At 41.1% G+C, this 18,822-nt stretch overlaps 1 protein-coding gene across 1 annotated transcript in view; it reads right to left on the bottom strand.

Annotated features, from left to right (window-relative positions):
* Positions 1–18,822, bottom strand: part of COLGALT2 (collagen beta(1-O)galactosyltransferase 2) — a 109,531-nt gene that overhangs the window by 19,046 nt on the left and 71,663 nt on the right. Inside the window, exons 6-7 of the mRNA XM_075182669.1 lie at positions 13,099–13,218; positions 5,587–5,663 (exon numbers count right to left, since the gene is read on the bottom strand). Coding sequence (XP_075038770.1) covers positions 5,587–5,663; positions 13,099–13,218 — 197 coding nt within the window. The remainder of the gene's footprint in view (positions 1–5,586; positions 5,664–13,098; positions 13,219–18,822) is intronic.

Here is an 18,822-nt window from a genome sequence, read left to right as displayed (position 1 = left end):
CAATGTTCTAATAACTTCCACATGCAGAGCCTGGAAACTAGCTAACTCAACAAATAAATTGCATCATACACAAACACTACTCCTCAGATTCCTCGGAAATCTAGAGGTCCAGGCAGAAGAAGCGAGACAACTTTTTGCCAGATGAGCACAACAGGGACTCACTAAGAGAAGGAGAGCTGAAGATCAGGGTCACAGGCCTCCAGTTCAGTAACAGGAGATCACAAGGACAATTAGTTAACAGGAACAGGCACAGTCACTAAAAAGCCAGGTCTGTAATGGGTATGCAAAATGCAAATAGTTAGCAGGACATTTAAGCACACAATAAATGTTGCTTAGACAACACGGTATGCACTGATCTGTCATTTTATCTCTGGAAGCTAAATTTAGAAGAGAGAGAAGGTGCAGATGCATGCCTATACAGCAGTGGGGACCAGGAGTGAGGACAGCACTGAAGTAACACTGCTGAGACTGGCATGTTATGAGTAAAAAAGAAAAAGCTCTCCCACACTACTATTCCAATAATTCTGAAATCAAAAATTTAAACCACCATGTGTCCTGACGTTTGCTCAGGCTATAAAACCCACCCCTTGCTTCCATTTGTGTGACAAATAAGATAAAACAGTTAAAGGAACCTACACCTACTTATCCTGTGCATCACAAGTTTCTACATTACTGTAACACGGTTTGCATGTAAGGAGAGCACTTAATATACATGCCCTCTATGCTGACAGCTCAACTAAATTTCCAAATTGAGCTTTAGGCTGTGTTATGCTGTCTCTCCAAGATCAGCATCCTCAATTCCTCACAGTTTACCTGCTGTAAGGCAAATGTCTCACAGCTTACCCTGCAAGAACGACGGTACAGCGTAAGCCCCCTTTTTATTTATAAATACGTAGTTATTACATGGTGGAGGACTTACTGCAGCTAGAGGGGAGGAGTTTATCCTATTTATTTTGGTGAAAGGCAAAGGTAGGTAACCTGTAACTGTAACACTGCATGCTGTCAATTGTAGTATCACAACAGCTGTCAAGCTGGAATATGTAGAATCCTGTACCTATAGGGTTAACTCTGAATCATGATTGCAGAGAAGCAAAACATTACTGACATCTGACCTCTGAAAGTTGAGAAGACAGGAGAGAGGGAAAGCCTGCAGGACACAACAGACAGGCCTGAACAGTACCCTCAGTGATCACAGGTAACCACAGACATAGTGCTTTACTGTCCATTATGGAGAACGGTGGCTGGTTCTTTTCCTTAAAGCTTCTCTTGTGTGTCAGACAGGAGTAACTTCCAGGGAGATAAATGATGAATGTTCTCTATAATAAACCATCATGCACCAATTGTATTGAGATGATTAGAAGCATACCTCTCAACACTGTAGCTCTGCTAATCAGGACATTGTGTGCATGCCATTCATAAGGGACCTATTGCTTCTGAAAGGCTACACCACTGCCAACCCAACCCCTCCACCCTCACCCCCCCAAAAATCGGAACACTTGATAGGTATGCTGGAAGCATTTGTGGAAGAGGGGAGGCTAATAGGACCTAGAGGAAAGAGACACTGCCGGGGCCACCAAATTCCACAGGGACCCTGGGCCCGTTCACAACTGCAAATGGCATAAGTCCTATTACTACATCACTGACATGGCTTCATCACAGAGATGTCATCCTGAAACATTTAATCTGGGAAATGTTTGCCTGGTCCTGTGTCACCACTTAATCTAGGAGATGTTTGTCTGGCCGTGTGTCTCCATTTAATGTAGGATATGTTTGTCTGGTCCTGTGTTTAGAACTGATGTAACTGAACATTGTTCATTATGTGTTGTAAAAGGATTGTTTTACATTTTTTTTTATTTAGCTGAGCCCAGAAGATCAGTGTAGGAGTACACATATATCTCATTTGTGGTGGATCAAAAAAATCATGTTCTGTTGGTAGTCCTCAACCCATGGCCCCCAGCATGTATAACCTCATGAATTTGTAATACACCTCCTGGATCACTTCACACTTTCCTTTTTAAGATGAACACCCAGCAAGGCTCTAATCTAAATAAAAAAAATGCAACAAAAGTTCTCAAATTCCAAGTACTTTGCAGTGAAGACCAAGAATATATGTAAGGGTTATAGTTGTACAACTGAGTGTGAATGGGGAAGATCACTGCCCCTTTACAAGACTGGGCCCTGAACAACTACCTTAAACCTTGTAATATACAGTATACAATCACTGCTCTAAAATGAAACAGGTGAGGCTTACATATTTGTCACTGCATTTAGTTTACCTACAAAGTATAAACAGCAGTCATGCAGTCTGCATGTTGTAAACTAATTGCAATGAATATGTTCATGTGTATATGTGCCTATATTTGCATGGCTACACACATTCCCTCTATCGCTCAGAGATTCTAGGAGTATAGCATTGCACATTGCTCAAATTTACACCATAGCAACCAATCTGACATTGGCTTTCATCTGCTTAATGCAAGTTAGCCAATAAAAGCAAATATATGATTGTTTTTCAGCTTTGGGTAATGAAAATAAATATTCCCATGCACAGGCTAATAAAAGCAGTTGCAACATAGCAAAGGGGAAAAAAGGTATAACTGATTTCAAACCTATTATGTCTAGGTACCTGGGCATTTTTCATTAGAATCACAGCCAAATAAATGGACTGACAATATAAATTCATATTAGAGCATACTAAACTGTGCACAGCAACAGCACCACAAGAGTTCACGTCACGTTAATGTTATGGTGTTGCCTTCCATGGGAGATGAGGCACAAGACCAAATCTACCAAGAACATGTTTGCGTACAACTTCAAAAATGAAGCTCCTGTGTACTGCAGCAGCCAAACTGATGGGAAGAGATTATGAGCCTTTGGCAACATTTTTATTATTTCTCTATGTAACTTATATTAAGCAGATACTGTTTCCTCAACTACAAAAGACCTTGTGATTGGGGGATTGCTATAATATAAAAACAATGATGTCCCCAAAAGCCACCGATGTGCGGCACCTACTAACTAACGTGCTCAGCATATGAATAGCTTGATTGAGCTTCCAAGTTTGGCTGCATACAGCACTATGCACTCTCCCAGGTATCTTCTTCCATACAGCTTCCCTGCAGATGGGGCCAATATGGGGAATAGTTTAAAGGTACAGACTGTGGTCAACAGTAGGTATAGCCCTTGAAGAGTTTCAAGTCTGCAGTTGGTGCGTATGATCTAAATATAAGGGGTTGTCCAAAGGGTGGACTCAACATTTCTACCTGCAGCCCCCCACCACTCATGTAGCATGACTGGGGGACTGAATCCATACAGTCCTCTTCAATAGAACTGAATAGGAGCATGCATACAACAAATGTATGGTGGCACAAAATATATTTCAGTATTTAAAGGGGGCAGACCGTATTCTACTATACTCTTAGCAGACAATTAGCAGGCAGGAAATTTTCATCAGCCCGTTCTTGACCAACTACAATTTGTGCGCAGCACTATAAACTATATTCAAAGACATTCTTCAATATCTACAGTACAAAGCTAATTATTCCCAGACAAAGATAAAGCAGGAAGCATTTATTCTAATTAGATCAACTAACAGAATAGCTAACTAGGTGATATTTAGGATGAAAAACATTACTTCTAATAGAAGAAGATAGGGCTTTTTTTTCTTTTTACTCTACCAATCAATGGGGTTAATAAGATTCACTGGGTATCCCTGGCGATTGCCTTTCCATGGAAAGCATGGGGAAGCCTGTTTAACAAGGATTGCGGTATTAATCCTTCTTCTTCTATTGCCATCTCAGGATGAAAAATGTTTTATTATTTAAAAAAGCATCTTTAAATTCTCAATTTTTAAAAATATTTTATTATATTTGTAACATCTTTTAACCTATTTTTCAACATTTGTTTTTACTGCTTTTTTTCTCAGTTCCACTGTGCATACGTGAACTGGTCAGTCGAATCACGCATGCGCTCATCCCCCATGACCGTCCCAACAAAGTGGTAAGTTAAGCCTTATCGTTCCCGGCATAAATGTTATTGATAAATTGCATCAATAACAGATTTTCTATTACTGTGATAAGCGACAATAGAAAGTCATTGTTAACATCGCACATTAATAAATAGGCCCATGAGTATCTATGTTCTATGCAAAATAACTATCTTAAGTTACAACTTTTATATAAAATTTTATTAATGTTTGAACAAATAAGGCACTGCTCATTTCTACACATGCGCAGAGCTGGTTATTTAAGTAAAGCTCTGGGGCTAGATTGATTAAACTACTGGTTTGAAAAAGTGGAGATGTTGCCTATAGCAACCAATCAGATTCTAGCTATCATTTATTTAGGACATTCTACAAAATGATATTTGATGGATGCTATAGACAACATCTCCACTTTTTCAAATATACCCCCTGGTGTTACTGAAATAATTAGTTCTGCTGCGTACATGGAACCCTTTAAATAATGGCAGGGAGTTACTTAAGGAGAACATCAGTTCTGTATATGTGCAGAATTGATTTCCTCTCCCTTCTCCTCAAGCGCACAAAGAAAAGGGCTGGGATGTCCTTGTTTCATTAGGGAAATAGGTTCAACTAAATATACTATAAGGAAACCTTACTGAACTGAATGTGTTTCTAAAAAGCCTGTTATGAGCTATATTGACATATCTACATGGATTAAAAGAGAGTTTTAGCTACTAAAGTGTTAGCACTTATTGTATCAGACCAATTGTATCCTCTCATCCTTACATTCTCTTTAAGTGTTATGTAATGCCAAAGCGCTACCAAAACAGGATTTGGGGTGACCTCAGTTATCTTACTGTAGAGCACAATCTTTAGTGTTAAGGAGACCTTAAAGGCATTATTGTCCTATTATTCAATAAGAGTTGAGATAATCATTGTTCCCTATAAAATATAAGCCATTCTATAATTAGCATTAAATGCTAAAACAAGACAAAGTTTGACTGCATGCACTTTCTCACATTGAATGCTTCTGTGCCAACACTTGAATCCCATATCAAATCAGGTAAGATGGTCTTCTGTTTAGGAAAGCCTCTATTCTGATGCAACCAACTACACCTCAAAGCAACTAAATATGGGTGTAGGGAAACTGCACATGTGTATGTACCTTAAAGCCAGTCTAGATCTTCTTGGCCATTGCGCTCCAACCTAACACAGAATATCATCTGTAAATACTGAAAACTACAGTGCCTGAAATATTCCATGGATTCCGCAAGTACAGTATGCATACTGCCATTTCTAATGACATTGCACAAAGACCCCACTGCAATGCACAGAGATCATATTGACAGTCACATTGCACAGAGTACCTAGCACAATAGGTGTAGTTCACAAATGCTCACATTGCACTGCCAATCAATGTGCTGCCTCCACATTGTCTTAAATTTCAGATCCGACATACTCCTGACATATTACCAGTTCAGTGAACTGGTCACTTTTGCGACTAATTATAATGGTATTCTATATAAATTGATTAGTGGTAAAAAAGAAAGAAAAACTTTGGACTAGTTTAACATAATAGTAAACTTTGTATATAGCAAAGAATAATGTAAAAAAAGAAACCAAACCTCGTCAAAGCCCATCTTTGTCAAATGTTTTGGTGGCACATAGACATATCGTGAGGTCTCCAGAGGAGGGCGATCAACTAAAAGACATTAAAGGTTGTATTTATGCACTTACACCATGTAGGAAAAAGGAAATCCATAAACTGTTGTAACATTACAAATAATAAGGTTCACTTGCACAGAAGGAACAGTGATAATTAGTGAAATTAGTTTGAGAGAAGAAGTATGAAAGTAGCTGTATCATAGAGCAGTATTTTGGCTTACTGACATCATATTTTTGCTTTTACCTTACCTTGGTGGTAAGGAAAACAAGATGTTCTTATACTTTTAACAGTAAGCACACAGTATCTCCTTTTAAAATGCTATTGTCACTTTACATTGAGGAGACGGTTTAATACATTTGGAAAAAAGTAGCTAAATACTTAGGTTAGTAAATGACATTCCCAGGGAGCAGAGATAAAAATAGTGAAAGCTCAAATGGCAAAATGTGTTTTCAATGATACACTTGTATACACTTACAGTGATGGCACCCACATGAATTTAAAGCTCAACATATACTGCAAAATGCCTCCATGAAGATCCCTAGCGATAAAGAATGAATTTATCATCTCATATTACAAAGTTATCTCACCAATAATCTCATTCAGATCTTGGTTCTGATAGATGAGGATTCCACAGCAAGTTGAGAATATTTGTATTTTAGAAATGCTTCACATGATTATGTTCCTGTGCACTTATCTTATGGAAGCAGCACTTATAACAGTTAGGCAGACCTAAAAATATATACTTTATATATTTTAACATTAAACCTACCAAAAAAACGTAAAAGGCCTTTTTTTAGTTGATATTGATTGACTGACATTGATTCAGATCAATCACTTTAAGGGGCATATTCAATTGTTGCTCCGGGCGCCGCTGGAACGAGCGCGTTAAAACTATTACCGTTTATACGGTAATATTGCGCGTAATTACCGTTCATACGGTAATTTACTCGCTCAATTTCAGCTAGCTGCTCAGGGAGCTGCGAGCTGAAATTGAGCGAGTAATTACCGTATAAACGGTAATAGTTTTAACGCGCTCGTTCCGGCGGAGCCCGGAGCAACAATTGAATACGCCCCTAAGTGTCTTTATGTGAAAATACATGGACACTTGTTTGTAAACACAGTTGTCTTACTTTATTTATTCATTCATTATAATAAAACACACCGTGACCTGTTTAAAAAATATGGTTTATTTGTAATGGCTATATAATTGAATTATGACATAAGCTATGTGTGATTAAACTTATTAGGTGTAGGGATGAGCGCGCTCGGATTTCTGAAATCCGAGCCCACCCGAACGTTGCGGATCCGAGTCGGATCCGAGACAGATCCGGGTATTGGCGCCAAATTCAAAAGTGAAACTGAGGCTCTGACTCATAATCCCGTTGTCGGATCTCGCGATACTCGGATCCTATAAATTCCCCGCTAGTCGCCGCCATCTTCACTCGGGCATTGATCAGGGTAGAGGGAGGGTGTGTTAGGTGGTCCTCTGTGCTGTTTAGTTCTGTGCTGTTTAGTTCTGTGCTGTTTAGTTCTGTGCTGTTTAGTTCTGTGCTGTTTAGTTCTGTGCTGTTTAGTTCTGTGCTGTTTAGTGCTGTGCTGTTCTGTGCTGTGCTGTGCTGTGCTGTGCTGTGTTCTGCAGTATCAGTCCAGTGGTGCTGTGTGCTGTGCTCTGTCCTTCTGAGGTCAGTGGTGCTGCTGGGTCCTGTGCTGTGTCCTGTTCAGTCCAGTGGTGCTGTGTCCTGTGCTCTGTGCTTCTAAGGGCATAGTTATTTCCCCAATATTCCCCTGTGTTTAAAAAAATAAAAAAATTTTTTTTTTATAAAATACCAAAAACTACTTTAATATTTTTTAATTACCACAAAATTTTCACAACCAATCCTGCAGTATAAGCCCATTGGTACTGCAATATTACCAAGTTCACACATTCAGCAGTAAAAGTCCAGTGGTACTGCAATATTACAAAGTTTACACATTCTGCAGTATCAGTCCAGTGGTGCTGTGTCCTGTGCTCTGTCCTGCTGAGTTCCGTAGTGCTGCTGGGTCCTGTGCCGTGTCCTGTTCAGTCCAGTGGTGCTGTGTCCTGTGCTCTGTGCTTCTAAGGGCATAGTTATTTCCCCATTATTCCCAAGTTTGTAAAAAATAAAAAAAAAGTAAAAAAAAATAAAAAATTAAAAAAAAAAAAAAATATATAATAATTATAACCAAATTTGCAAAACCAATCCAGCATTATAAGTCCATTGGTACTGCAATATTACCAAGTTCACACATTCTGCAGTAAAAGTCCAGTGGTACTGCAATATTACAAAGTTTACACATTCTGCAGTATCAGTCCAGTGGTGCTGTGTCCTGTGCTCTGTCCTGCTGAGTTCCGTAGTGCTGCTGGGTCCTGTGCCGTGTCCTGTTCAGTCCAGTGGTGCTGTGTCCTGTGCTCTGTGCTTCTAAGGGCATAGTTATTTCCCCATTATTCCCAAGTTTGTAAAAAATAAAAAAAAAGTAAAAAAAAAAAAAAAATTAAAAAAAAAAAAAAATATATAATAATTATAACCAAATTTGCAAAACCAATCCAGCATTATAAGTCCATTGGTACTGCAATATTACCAAGTTCACACATTCTGCAGTATCTTGTGCTACATATAATGGAGAGCAAAAATTTGGAGGATAAAGTAGGGAAAGATCAAGACCCACTTCCTCCTAATGCTGAAGCTGCTGCCACTAGTCATGACATAGACGATGAAATGCCATCAACGTCGTCTGGCAAGCACGATGCCCAATCTCCTAGTACAGGGCATGTAAAATCCAAAAAGCCCAAGTTCTCAAAAAACAGCAAAAAAAGAAACTTAAAATCATCTGAGGAGAAACGTAAAGTTGGCAATATGCCAATTACGACAAGTAGTGGCAAGGAACGGCTTAGGCCCTGTCCCGTGTTCATGACTAGTGGTCCAACTTCACCCAAGGATCAAAGCCCTCCTCCCCCCCCTACAAAAAATTTAAGAGAGTTATGCTGTCAGCAACAACAACAAAACAGCAAAGAACTCTGCCTTCTAAACAGATGACATCACAAATCCCCAAGGCGAGTCCAAGGGTGTTGTTGGTTGTGAACCCTGACCTTCCCATCACTGTACGGGAAGAGGTGACTCCATCCAGCATTTGCAGCACGCCCTCTGCATATGCTGGAAGGATCACCCACAGTCCAGTTACAGATTTGGCTAATGAAGGTGTGAATGTTGTGCACTGGGAGGAGGATATTGATGTAGCTGGCGCTGAGGAGGATGTTGATGATTATGATGCAGACAGATACCAAATTGCATTTCTCAATTTCTATTTATATTCTAGATTATATAACGGCTGAAAAGTTTTCTGTTTTACTCCTAGTGGAGAGGGGATCTGATGCAGACAGATACCAAACTGCCTTTGTCCATTTCTTTGTATATTTGAATTGCTAGTTCTACAGTCTATGCAGGCTGCTTTATTTATATTCAACTACAAGTGTAGGGCGGGGTGGGGGGCATAGATAGCCACCAAAGTAACGTGGTCCATTTAATTTCACTTTCTAGCTCCACAGTCTGTGCAGCCTGCTTTTTTTTATCTTCAAAGTATTTATATTTACAAGCCTTGCAATCTAAATTAACTAGAGGTAGTGACGTGGTAGAACTCCAAAAGGCAGTTTGGAAGCCCCTGTACAAACTGGCTCTATTTTACCTGAGTTGTCCCCCCTCCAGTGTGTACTCGGAAAGAGTTTTTAGTGCAGCGGGGAACCTGGTCAGTGAGCGGCGAAGGAGGTTGCTTCCTCACAACGTTGAAAAAATGATGTTTATAAAAATGAATAATCAATTCCTCAATGAAGTACAGCACTGCCCTCCAGATACTACAGAGGGACCTGTGGTTGTGGAGTCCAGCGGGGACGAATTGATAATGTGTGATGAGGAGGAAGTACACACTGTAGGGGGAGAGGAATCAGAGGTTGAGGATGAGGACGACATCTTGCCTCAGTAGAGCCTGTTTAGTCTGTACAGGGAGAGATGAATAGCTTTTTTGGTGTGGGGGCCCAAACAAACCAATCATTTCAGTCAAAGTTGTTTGGTAGGCCCTGTCGCTGAAATGATTGGTTTGTTAAAGTGTGCATGTCCTATTTCAACAGCAGACCTCTCAACTGCAGCTCATCCCTCCTCTGCGGGGATAATGTCTCCTGTGCTCTGACACGTCACTCTGTGTACTCTCAGCCTCAGGATCTGACACTACAGCTACCATGCCTCTTGTAGCAGCCCTCACTCCAGGGCCTCTTCCATGTGCAGTGTCCCCCTCTCTCTTGGGTTCACTATAGTGGCATGGAGTTCTCCCCCTCATCCAGGGCACACATTCCTTGCCCTGGCTCAGTCACCACGCTCAGACTTCCAGGCAATGCTGGGGGAGCCTGGGAGCTTCCACCCCAGGTCCCCAGCTACAACTCTCCTCTCCTGTGTCTTCTCTCTCTTTCTGACACTTGAAAGATCGTGCCTTTAAATGAAAAAGTCAGTCTTGATTGCACGACTATGTGCAAGTGCAACAGGGACATTTTTTTGGGTTTACAAAGTCAAACAATAACACTACGACCCTGTCTGTCTGGGGTCTGTCAATGACGAATTGTCCGGAGCATGTTTTGAGGAGGTATTGTGGCCCCGGTATCAAATTGGGTACCGGGGCCACCCCACTATGCAGTCCAGATACTTGTTTGGTGGAATTCCGACACGTGGAGGGTTTTTTAATTATATTGTGGCCTCGGTACCAAATTGTGTACCGGGGCCACCACACTACGCAGTCAAGATACTTGTTTGGTGCAATTCAGACCAGTTGAGGGTTTTATTATTATATTGTGTGGACCACTCTATCTATACCACACTACAACTCTATACCACTATATTTCCTACTTTAATTCTATTTAATTCTATTTCCTACTTTAATTCTATTACTAATTAATTACCATAAAGAGGAACCAAAAAAACCAATTTTACCAAAAGTATAATATGACTTAGACTTACAAACACTACACTTGAAAGATCGTGCCTTTAAATGAAAAAGTCAGTCTTGATTGCACGACTATGTGCAAGTGCAACAGGGACATTTTTTTGGGTTTACAAAGTCAAACAATAACACTACGACCCTGTCTGTCTGGGGTCTGTCAATGACGAATTGTCTGGAGCATGTTTTGAGGAGGTATTGTGGCCCCGGTATCAAATTGGGTACCGGGGCCACCCCACTATGCAGTCCAGATACTTGTTTGGTGCAATTCAGACCAGTTGAGGGTTTTATTATTATATTGTGTGGACCACTCTATCTATACCACACTACAACTCTATACCACTCTATTTCCTACTTTAATTCTATTTAATTCTATTTTCTACTTTAATTCTATTACTAATTAATTAACATAAAGAGGAACCAAAAAAACCAATTTTACCAAAAGTATAATATGACTTAGACTTACAAACACTACACTTGAAAGATCGTGCCTTTAAATGAAAAAGTAAGTCTTCATTGCACGACTATGTGCAACAGGGACAGTTTTTTTCTTTACAAAGTCAACTAATAACACTTGGACCCTGTCTGTCTTTAACATACTTAATGGGATCTCAATGACGAATTGTCTGTAGCATGTTTGGAGGAGGTATTGTGGCCCCGGTATCAAGTTGGGTACCGGGGCCACCCCAGTACGCAGTCCAGATACTTGTTTGGTGGAATTCTGACACGTGGAGGGTGTATTTATTTTATTGTGGCCCCGGTATCAAGTTGGGTACCGGGGCCACCCCACTACGCAGTCCAGATACTTGTTTGGTGGAATTCTGACACGTGGAGGGTGTATTTATTTTATTGTGGCCCCGGTATCAAGTTGGGTACCGGGGCCACCCCACTACGCAGTCCAGATACTTGTTTGGTGGAATTCTGACACGTGGAGGGTGTATTTATTTTATTGTGGGCCCGGTATCAAGTTGGGTACCGGGGCCACCCCACTACGCAGTCCAGATACTTGTTTGGTGGAATTCTGACACGTGGAGGGTGTATTTATTTTATTGTGGCCCCGGTATCAAGTTGGGTACCGGGGCCACCCCACTACGCAGTCCAGATACTTGTTTGGTGGAATTCTGACACGTGGAGGGTGTATTTATTTTATTGTGGCCCCGGTATCAAGTTGGGTACCGGGGCCACCCCACTACGCAGTCCAGATACTTGTTTGGTGGAATTCTGACACGTGGAGGGTGTATTTATTTTATTGTGGCCCCGGTATCAAGTTGGGTACCGGGGCCACCCCACTACGCAGTCCAGATACTTGTTTGGTGGAATTCTGACACGTGGAGGGTGTATTTATTTTATTGTGGCCCCGGTACCAAATTGTGTACCGGGGCCACCACACTACGCAGTCAAGATAGATAGATGCGTATCATAGATAAAGTACATTCAGTGGTGTGGGGCAAATTGAAAAATATTCAAAATGCACTGACATTATCAAAAACAAGAGGTTGTCACACGCTAAAACTCCAACATGTATATGATGGAGAGGATGGAGGAGCAGCCGTATGTGTAGTGTAATGCAGACCTGTTGAAGGTTTTTTATATATTTTATTGTGGTGCCCAGTGCCCACTCCTCTACGCAGTCCAGGTACATTTATTGGTGCGAATCAAACAAGTTGATGGTTTTCTTATTATATATATTGTGGTGACCCACTCCTCTACGCAGTCCAGGTACATTTATTGGTGCGATTCATAAAAGTTCAGGGTTTTTAATATATTGTGGTGACCCACTCCTCTACGCAGTCCAGGTACAATTATTGGTGCGAATCATAAAAGTTCAGGGTTTTTAAGATATTGTGGTGACCCACTCCTCTACGCAGTCCAGAAAGATACCTTTTTGCAACGTTTTGGACTAATAACTATATTGTGAGGTGTTCAGAATACACTGTAAATTAGTGGAAATGCTTGTTATTGAATGTTATTGAGGTTAATAATAGCCTAGGAGTGAAAATAAGCCCAAAAACTTGATTTTTAAACTTTTTATGTTTTTTTCAAAAAAAATCCGAATCCAATACCTTAAATCCGAACCGAGACCTTTCGTCAAGTGTTTTGCGAGACAAATCCGAACCTCAAAAATAACGAAAATCCGGATCCAAAACACAAAACACGAGACCTCAAAAGTCGCCGGTGCACATCCCTAATTAGGTGTCAGTGATATGATGATAAAAAGCATGTGTGATGAAGACAGGAATTTGACGGTGAACGTTCTTGTAGAATACATGGCCGTAACATGGTATTTGGAATGGGAAAGGCATTCATTTCATTCACTGTCTTACACACCAGGGTGTGTCATAGCACAACACCCACTATCTCAAACATTCTCATCTGCATTTATGATAACGATATGTTACCTAGTTACGAGTTTCCTGTTTGGTCTGATCAGATGAAGCAAATATTTCTTAAGCAAAGAAAGCAGTACTTCACTTACTCATTGCTTCTGTCAGTACATGAGTAAAGCTTTCAATGTCATCTTCTAGGGTCTGATGTGGTTTCAATGGCACAGCAAGATAGCCATAATGCTCCTTATTACAGATATACATCTGAATTCCTGGAAAAGACACAGAGCAAATCATTGGCAAACGATGCATTGTTTCAAACATGTTCAACCCTATTCCAGGACCGCAGCATAACGATGCTTCTAGGAGAGATTAAATAGAGCAATCCTGCCATTTGTATATTTCTAAGTCACAGATGTAGTTGTAAAATGTTCTGTCAATAGGTGACTTTGGATATGATTTCAGTCTTTTCTTATCCTGCACTAATAAGTTGGCTAAATCAGCTTAAATAAACGTACAGAAATATTTTCTGGTATTGCCATGTACGTATGCCACTATGACATAACTCTCACTTATTTTAATAAACGTAAACATCCAGATAATATCCTCCATGCAAAATAATCATCAAACATTTATTTATGAGGCGCCACAGATTCCGCAGCGTCATCAGTCTAGTTATAGTATAGAACATTTTAGGTGTAATTGAACAACAGAATTTGTGAGATTGACATTTTTGGGGCCACAAATTTTTTTTATACCCTGTGAGGCTACTTTAGAAACTGGGAATTTAGTTACGCCTTACTCTGGATCAGCACAATTAAAAATGATGGAAGGTTGAACTTGATAGACCTGTGCTTTTTTTAACCTTAGAATCCATTAAATTGATATCATTTTGGAGGTATCATTACTGTTTTTGATTGTAATTGTGTGTTTCTATTATGGTGGTTTTTATGTAAATATTTTCATAGCAGTGCTTATCATATATGTAGTGCAGTGGCGCACGCAGGGGCGGTTTCTGAGTCTCCATAAACTCCCCCCTGTGCTAACTAAGTGGCCGCTATAGCTGCACTGTCCTATACAGCAGCCGCGGCGCTGTCAAAGAAGCGTCCGTGGCGGTGCTGTAGTGTATACAGCACCGCCGCGGACGCTTCTAAGACAGCGCCGCGGCTGCTGTATAGGACAGCGTTGAAGAAACGGAGCTGCTGCGCATGCGCAGCAGCTCTCGCAGGGGGTGGTTTTTTTTTTGGGGTGGGGGGGGGTACAATCCTCCGTTCGCCCCTGTAGTGGGAGGAAAGGCCAGCCTATTAAAGGCTATATCCACTTTCAAACAAGTGTCTTTCATTAAATCTATTAGCCCATTCATGATTTATACATATATACTAACATGACATGGAACCACAACATGGTACATCTGAGCTTTTAGTTTAGAAGATAAAGCCTTCAACCCTGACATGCAGGGCCGGATTTACCGCTAGGCAACCTAGGCACCTGCCTAGGGCCTAGCGGCTCTCGGAGGGCCCAGCTGGGGGGGACAGGATCAATTTTAAAAAAAATGAAAAAAAAAAATTCGGCCCCTCCCCCGCCTCGCGGCACCCCCCCCCCCTCCCCCGCGACTCGTGCGGGGGGGGGGGTGCCGCGAGTCGGGGGAGGGGGGGAGGGTGCCGCGAGTCGGGTCCCGGCAGCCTCTTCTCCTCTCAGTGTCTCAGTGATAGAGAGAGGAGGAGAGGCTGCCGGGACCCGACGAGCGATCACGTGACTCTCTTCTTTTTTTTTTTTTTTTTTTTTTTTACATCTGGACTGACCGAGGAGGAGCAGCGCGCAATAGAAAGGTAAGTAAAACAAGGGACAGAAGTGGTGATGGTGAAGGGGCACAGAAGTGGTGATGGTGAAGGGGCACAGAAGTGGTGATGGTGAAGGGGCACAGAAGTGGTGATGGTGAAGGGGCACAGAGGTGGTGAAGGGCACAGAGATGGTGATTGGCACAGAAGTGGTGATGGTGATTGGCACAGAAGTGGTGATGGTGAAGGGCACAGAGGTGGTGATGGGCACAGAGGTGGTGATGGTTAAGGGCACAGAGATGGTGATTGGCACAGAAGTGGTGATGGTGATTGGCACAGAAGTGGTGATGGGCACAGAGGTGGTGATGGTGAAGGGGCACAGAATTGGTGATGGTGAAGGGGCACAGAGGTGGTGATGGTGAAGGGGCACAGAGATGGTGATTGGCACAGAAGTGGTGATGGTGATTGGCACAGAAGTGGTGATGGGCACAGAAGTGGTGATGGTGAAGGGCACAGAGGTGGTGATGGTGAAGAGGCACAGAGGTGGTGATGGTGATTGGCACAGAAGTGGTGATGGTGAAGGGCACAGAGGTGGTAATGGGCACAGAGGTGGTGATGGTGATTGGCACAGTGGTGGTGATGGTGATTGGCACAGAGGTGGTGATGGGCACAGAGGTGATGGTGAAAGGGCACATGTGATATTGTGAAGGGGCAAAAGTGACAAAGAAGGGGCACAGTGTGATGATAGAGGGACAAAAGTGACAAGAGCACATACTTGGATTTATGCGTATTATTTTTGCAAACACCTTAAGTAAGTATTTCTGCCCTGACTTCAATATTTATTATGTTGTTTTGACCCAACTACTTAAAAAACAGGACTGCTTGGTAATTATTTAGGGGTGCCTTTTTCTGCAGCAGGATGGCCTTGCTCTTTTCACATGTTAGGTACGCCCCCAAAGATGCAAGCCACGCCCTCACCTCCTTTGGCGGCGTGCCGCCGCTGCGCGGCGGCACATGCTTTCATGTCTACTTAACTATAGGGGTATATGGTAGGCATGCGGCGGCACATGCTTTCATATCTACTTAACTATAAGGGTATATGGTAGGCATGCGGCGGCACATGCTTTCACTTCTACGTAACTATAGGGGTATATGGTAGGCTGCAAAAATATAGTGCTATGGATTGTTTCAGGGAGGGGGCCCAAAAACAGTATCCTGCCTAGGGCCCTATGAGGTCTAAATCCGGCTCTGCTGACATGCATGCATTTAGGGTGGTTTCCAGTCCCAGAAACCCTTCCCCCAAAAGGAATGGGGTGGTCGTATATGCAGGCCAGGCCATTATCCCAAGTATTGGTATGGTTCCTGGTGGCTAGACCCTCTCTCGTGACTAGCCACCTTAGCGTATATGGCTCACAGACTTTCTCCATGTGTCCCCGCCTCACCCCTGCTGCCCCACTTCCCAACCTTTCCCCTGACAGCAGGTTACACACCACCTGACATGTGCGCAACATACCATTTGTGCAGGCAGCATTTGAGGCAGTCAGAGTTTGCCTCTGCAACATTCAGCACCAAATGGAAGAAGGTACATGTGGATACAGTAAGACTCTTAATGTAATGTGGGCGGTGGTGTGGACTATTAATTTAATGGTAAAGTGAATGGACGGGCTAATTATTTAATGGTGAGGTAGGGCAATTCATTTATTGTTGGGGCTATTCATTTGATGGTGGGGAATATTTATTAAATGGGAACGCTATTAATTTAGCGTTGGAACTGGTTGCAGGAGTGGTGGCCTAATTATTAAATGAGGGTTCTATTGATTTAATGTAGGGGCTGTTTGGGGGGCGATAGAGGCATAATGTGTTCCATATTTCATGCACCTATGTGCTGGCCCTAGCAGTTTATAGGCAGCTTGGTGATGATCTAATAAATGACATACTATTAGGCTGAAGGGTAATACATAATTGCAATGCATGATGGTAGGTGTAGTTTTCAGCCACAATGATTGCACCCAGATGTCATTGAATTTGTCTTCACCCACCAAGACTGAATTTTGAAAACATACAAAGCTGTAAAACTGTTGATGGGATTCACTGAAGTACCAACAAATGTATTTGGGATCTGGTTTCATAATTTTAATAAATAATAATAATAATAATAATAATAATAATAATAATAATTGCACACATTTCTTAGGAAATTATTAGTTTAGATACTATTAAGTAAATTTTAGTTACATTAGTAATGACTACTGGTATTTATCCCAAGACCAGTTCCATATGTTTTTCTCAACTTGGGAGACATGCAGCCATCATATCTAGCTGCTGTAAATATATACAGGAAGAGAGCCTAGGAAAACAGGCTCAGGGGCAAATATATACTAAGCTCAAAAGTTACAATGCAATACAAGTACATTTATGATAGGGTGGCCATACACCAATATACTTTGATAGTACAATTAATGTGGCAGATTGAGGCTTGCAAAAAAAATAAAGATAATAAAACGCAAATATGTTGATAACTAACTTGTCTGTCCATTATAGCCTAGTCCAGGCCTGGCCAACCCCTCACACTTCAAGAGTTGTGAAACTACAAGTCCCAGCATGGCATGCCAGTTATTGGCTGGCTATTATATGGCAAATCATGCTAGAGCTTGTAGCTTTACAATACTTGGAAAGCCACAGGTTGGCTAGGGCTGGCCTAGTCAGAGTATATTTTCCTGAACATTATATTATTATTATAATATCAGACCATTAATTATTTATATTAATGTTTTTCCTTTACCCATTGCAATATTTGCAACTCAGACACATATATGCCACTTCAAATCTGCAGTAACATCAACTGCCATGCTCTTTAATTTAAATCCATTATTTTGCATAACAGCTTATTTTTTTATTTTTATCTAGTAGGTTGCAACCATCTTGTCCAGACTTCTATAGCATGTCCCTCTCTCAAGCCAATTTCATAGTGACCAAGGCAAGACAGGGAAACTGAAAGTGCACACAGTGTGACAGGAAGCACTAGGGAAGAATACAGTAATTCTCACAACAATGGCTAAAAGGGACACTTTTTTTATCCATCATAAGCACACAGATAAAGCTTGGCAGACTTTGGATTCAAATGATCAAACAATTCAACTTATTGTACACAGCAAAACATATAGCAGAACACTAATCTAAATGATACATTTATAATAGCATTCGCCCAGTACTATTATGAGACATAATTTTGGGAGTCAGGGCTACAGACATTAAATGGGACATGTTCTGTGGGACTCAAGACAAGTACAGAGAAACTCTTCATATGAGATTATTTACCACTTCCTAGAATTATTGATGGTGTATTGCAAGGTTTCACAAATCTCCCTATCTTTGTTCTGATTAAAAAACATTTACTGCCATGTATAAATTTGCACTGGTGTTTTAGCAACATACTGTATAAACACAAACCACCACAAGATGGCAGTGTATTTGATTCTTAAAAGATTCTGATTCAGATAATTATTATTACTGTTTCCATTTTTGGGCATTCTCATGTTTATCATTTACGAGTAAGCTCTGCACCAGAAATGAAATGCGATAGATGAATATTCAGAGGTTAAAAACAGGAATAATGAAGACCTAATACATGATAAGTGATGATGATCTCTACTAAATGAGAAGAGATATACGTGGAAAAATCTGACTTGATAAAGGTATTTCTAACAATATCTGACAATGAAAATTAGAACGTGATATGTAAGTAATTTATCATTTGCAAACAAATTTGTCAGCTGTAAAAAGTCAAGATTAGTTGATATGAACTCGTTTGTGAACAAAACTATTTTGCACCTCAGGGGCCAGAATAATGTTTTCATGATGTATTGTTCTCCCAAAATAAACTTTTTTATTACTTAGATAATTACAAATATGTACAATGATGCCTTTCTATATGAGGTCACCTTCTGGCTGGATATTATGAACTGTGTGCCTCTTTGCTGAGTAGAGTGTACATCCATCCCTCATGTGGCATTGTCTGTGGCCCCTACCCCTGGATATTATACCACTAGTTCGGTCCCTGTGCTATTCCTCCGATGTTTAACTACTGACATTGTGCTG

The sequence above is a fragment of the Mixophyes fleayi genome, chromosome 8 (genome assembly GCF_038048845.1).
Source record: "Mixophyes fleayi isolate aMixFle1 chromosome 8, aMixFle1.hap1, whole genome shotgun sequence".
Taxonomy (NCBI): Eukaryota; Metazoa; Chordata; class Amphibia; order Anura; family Limnodynastidae; genus Mixophyes; species Mixophyes fleayi.
The sequence above is the reverse complement of the archived record's forward strand: the minus strand, read 5'-3'. Positions and strand labels throughout refer to the sequence as shown.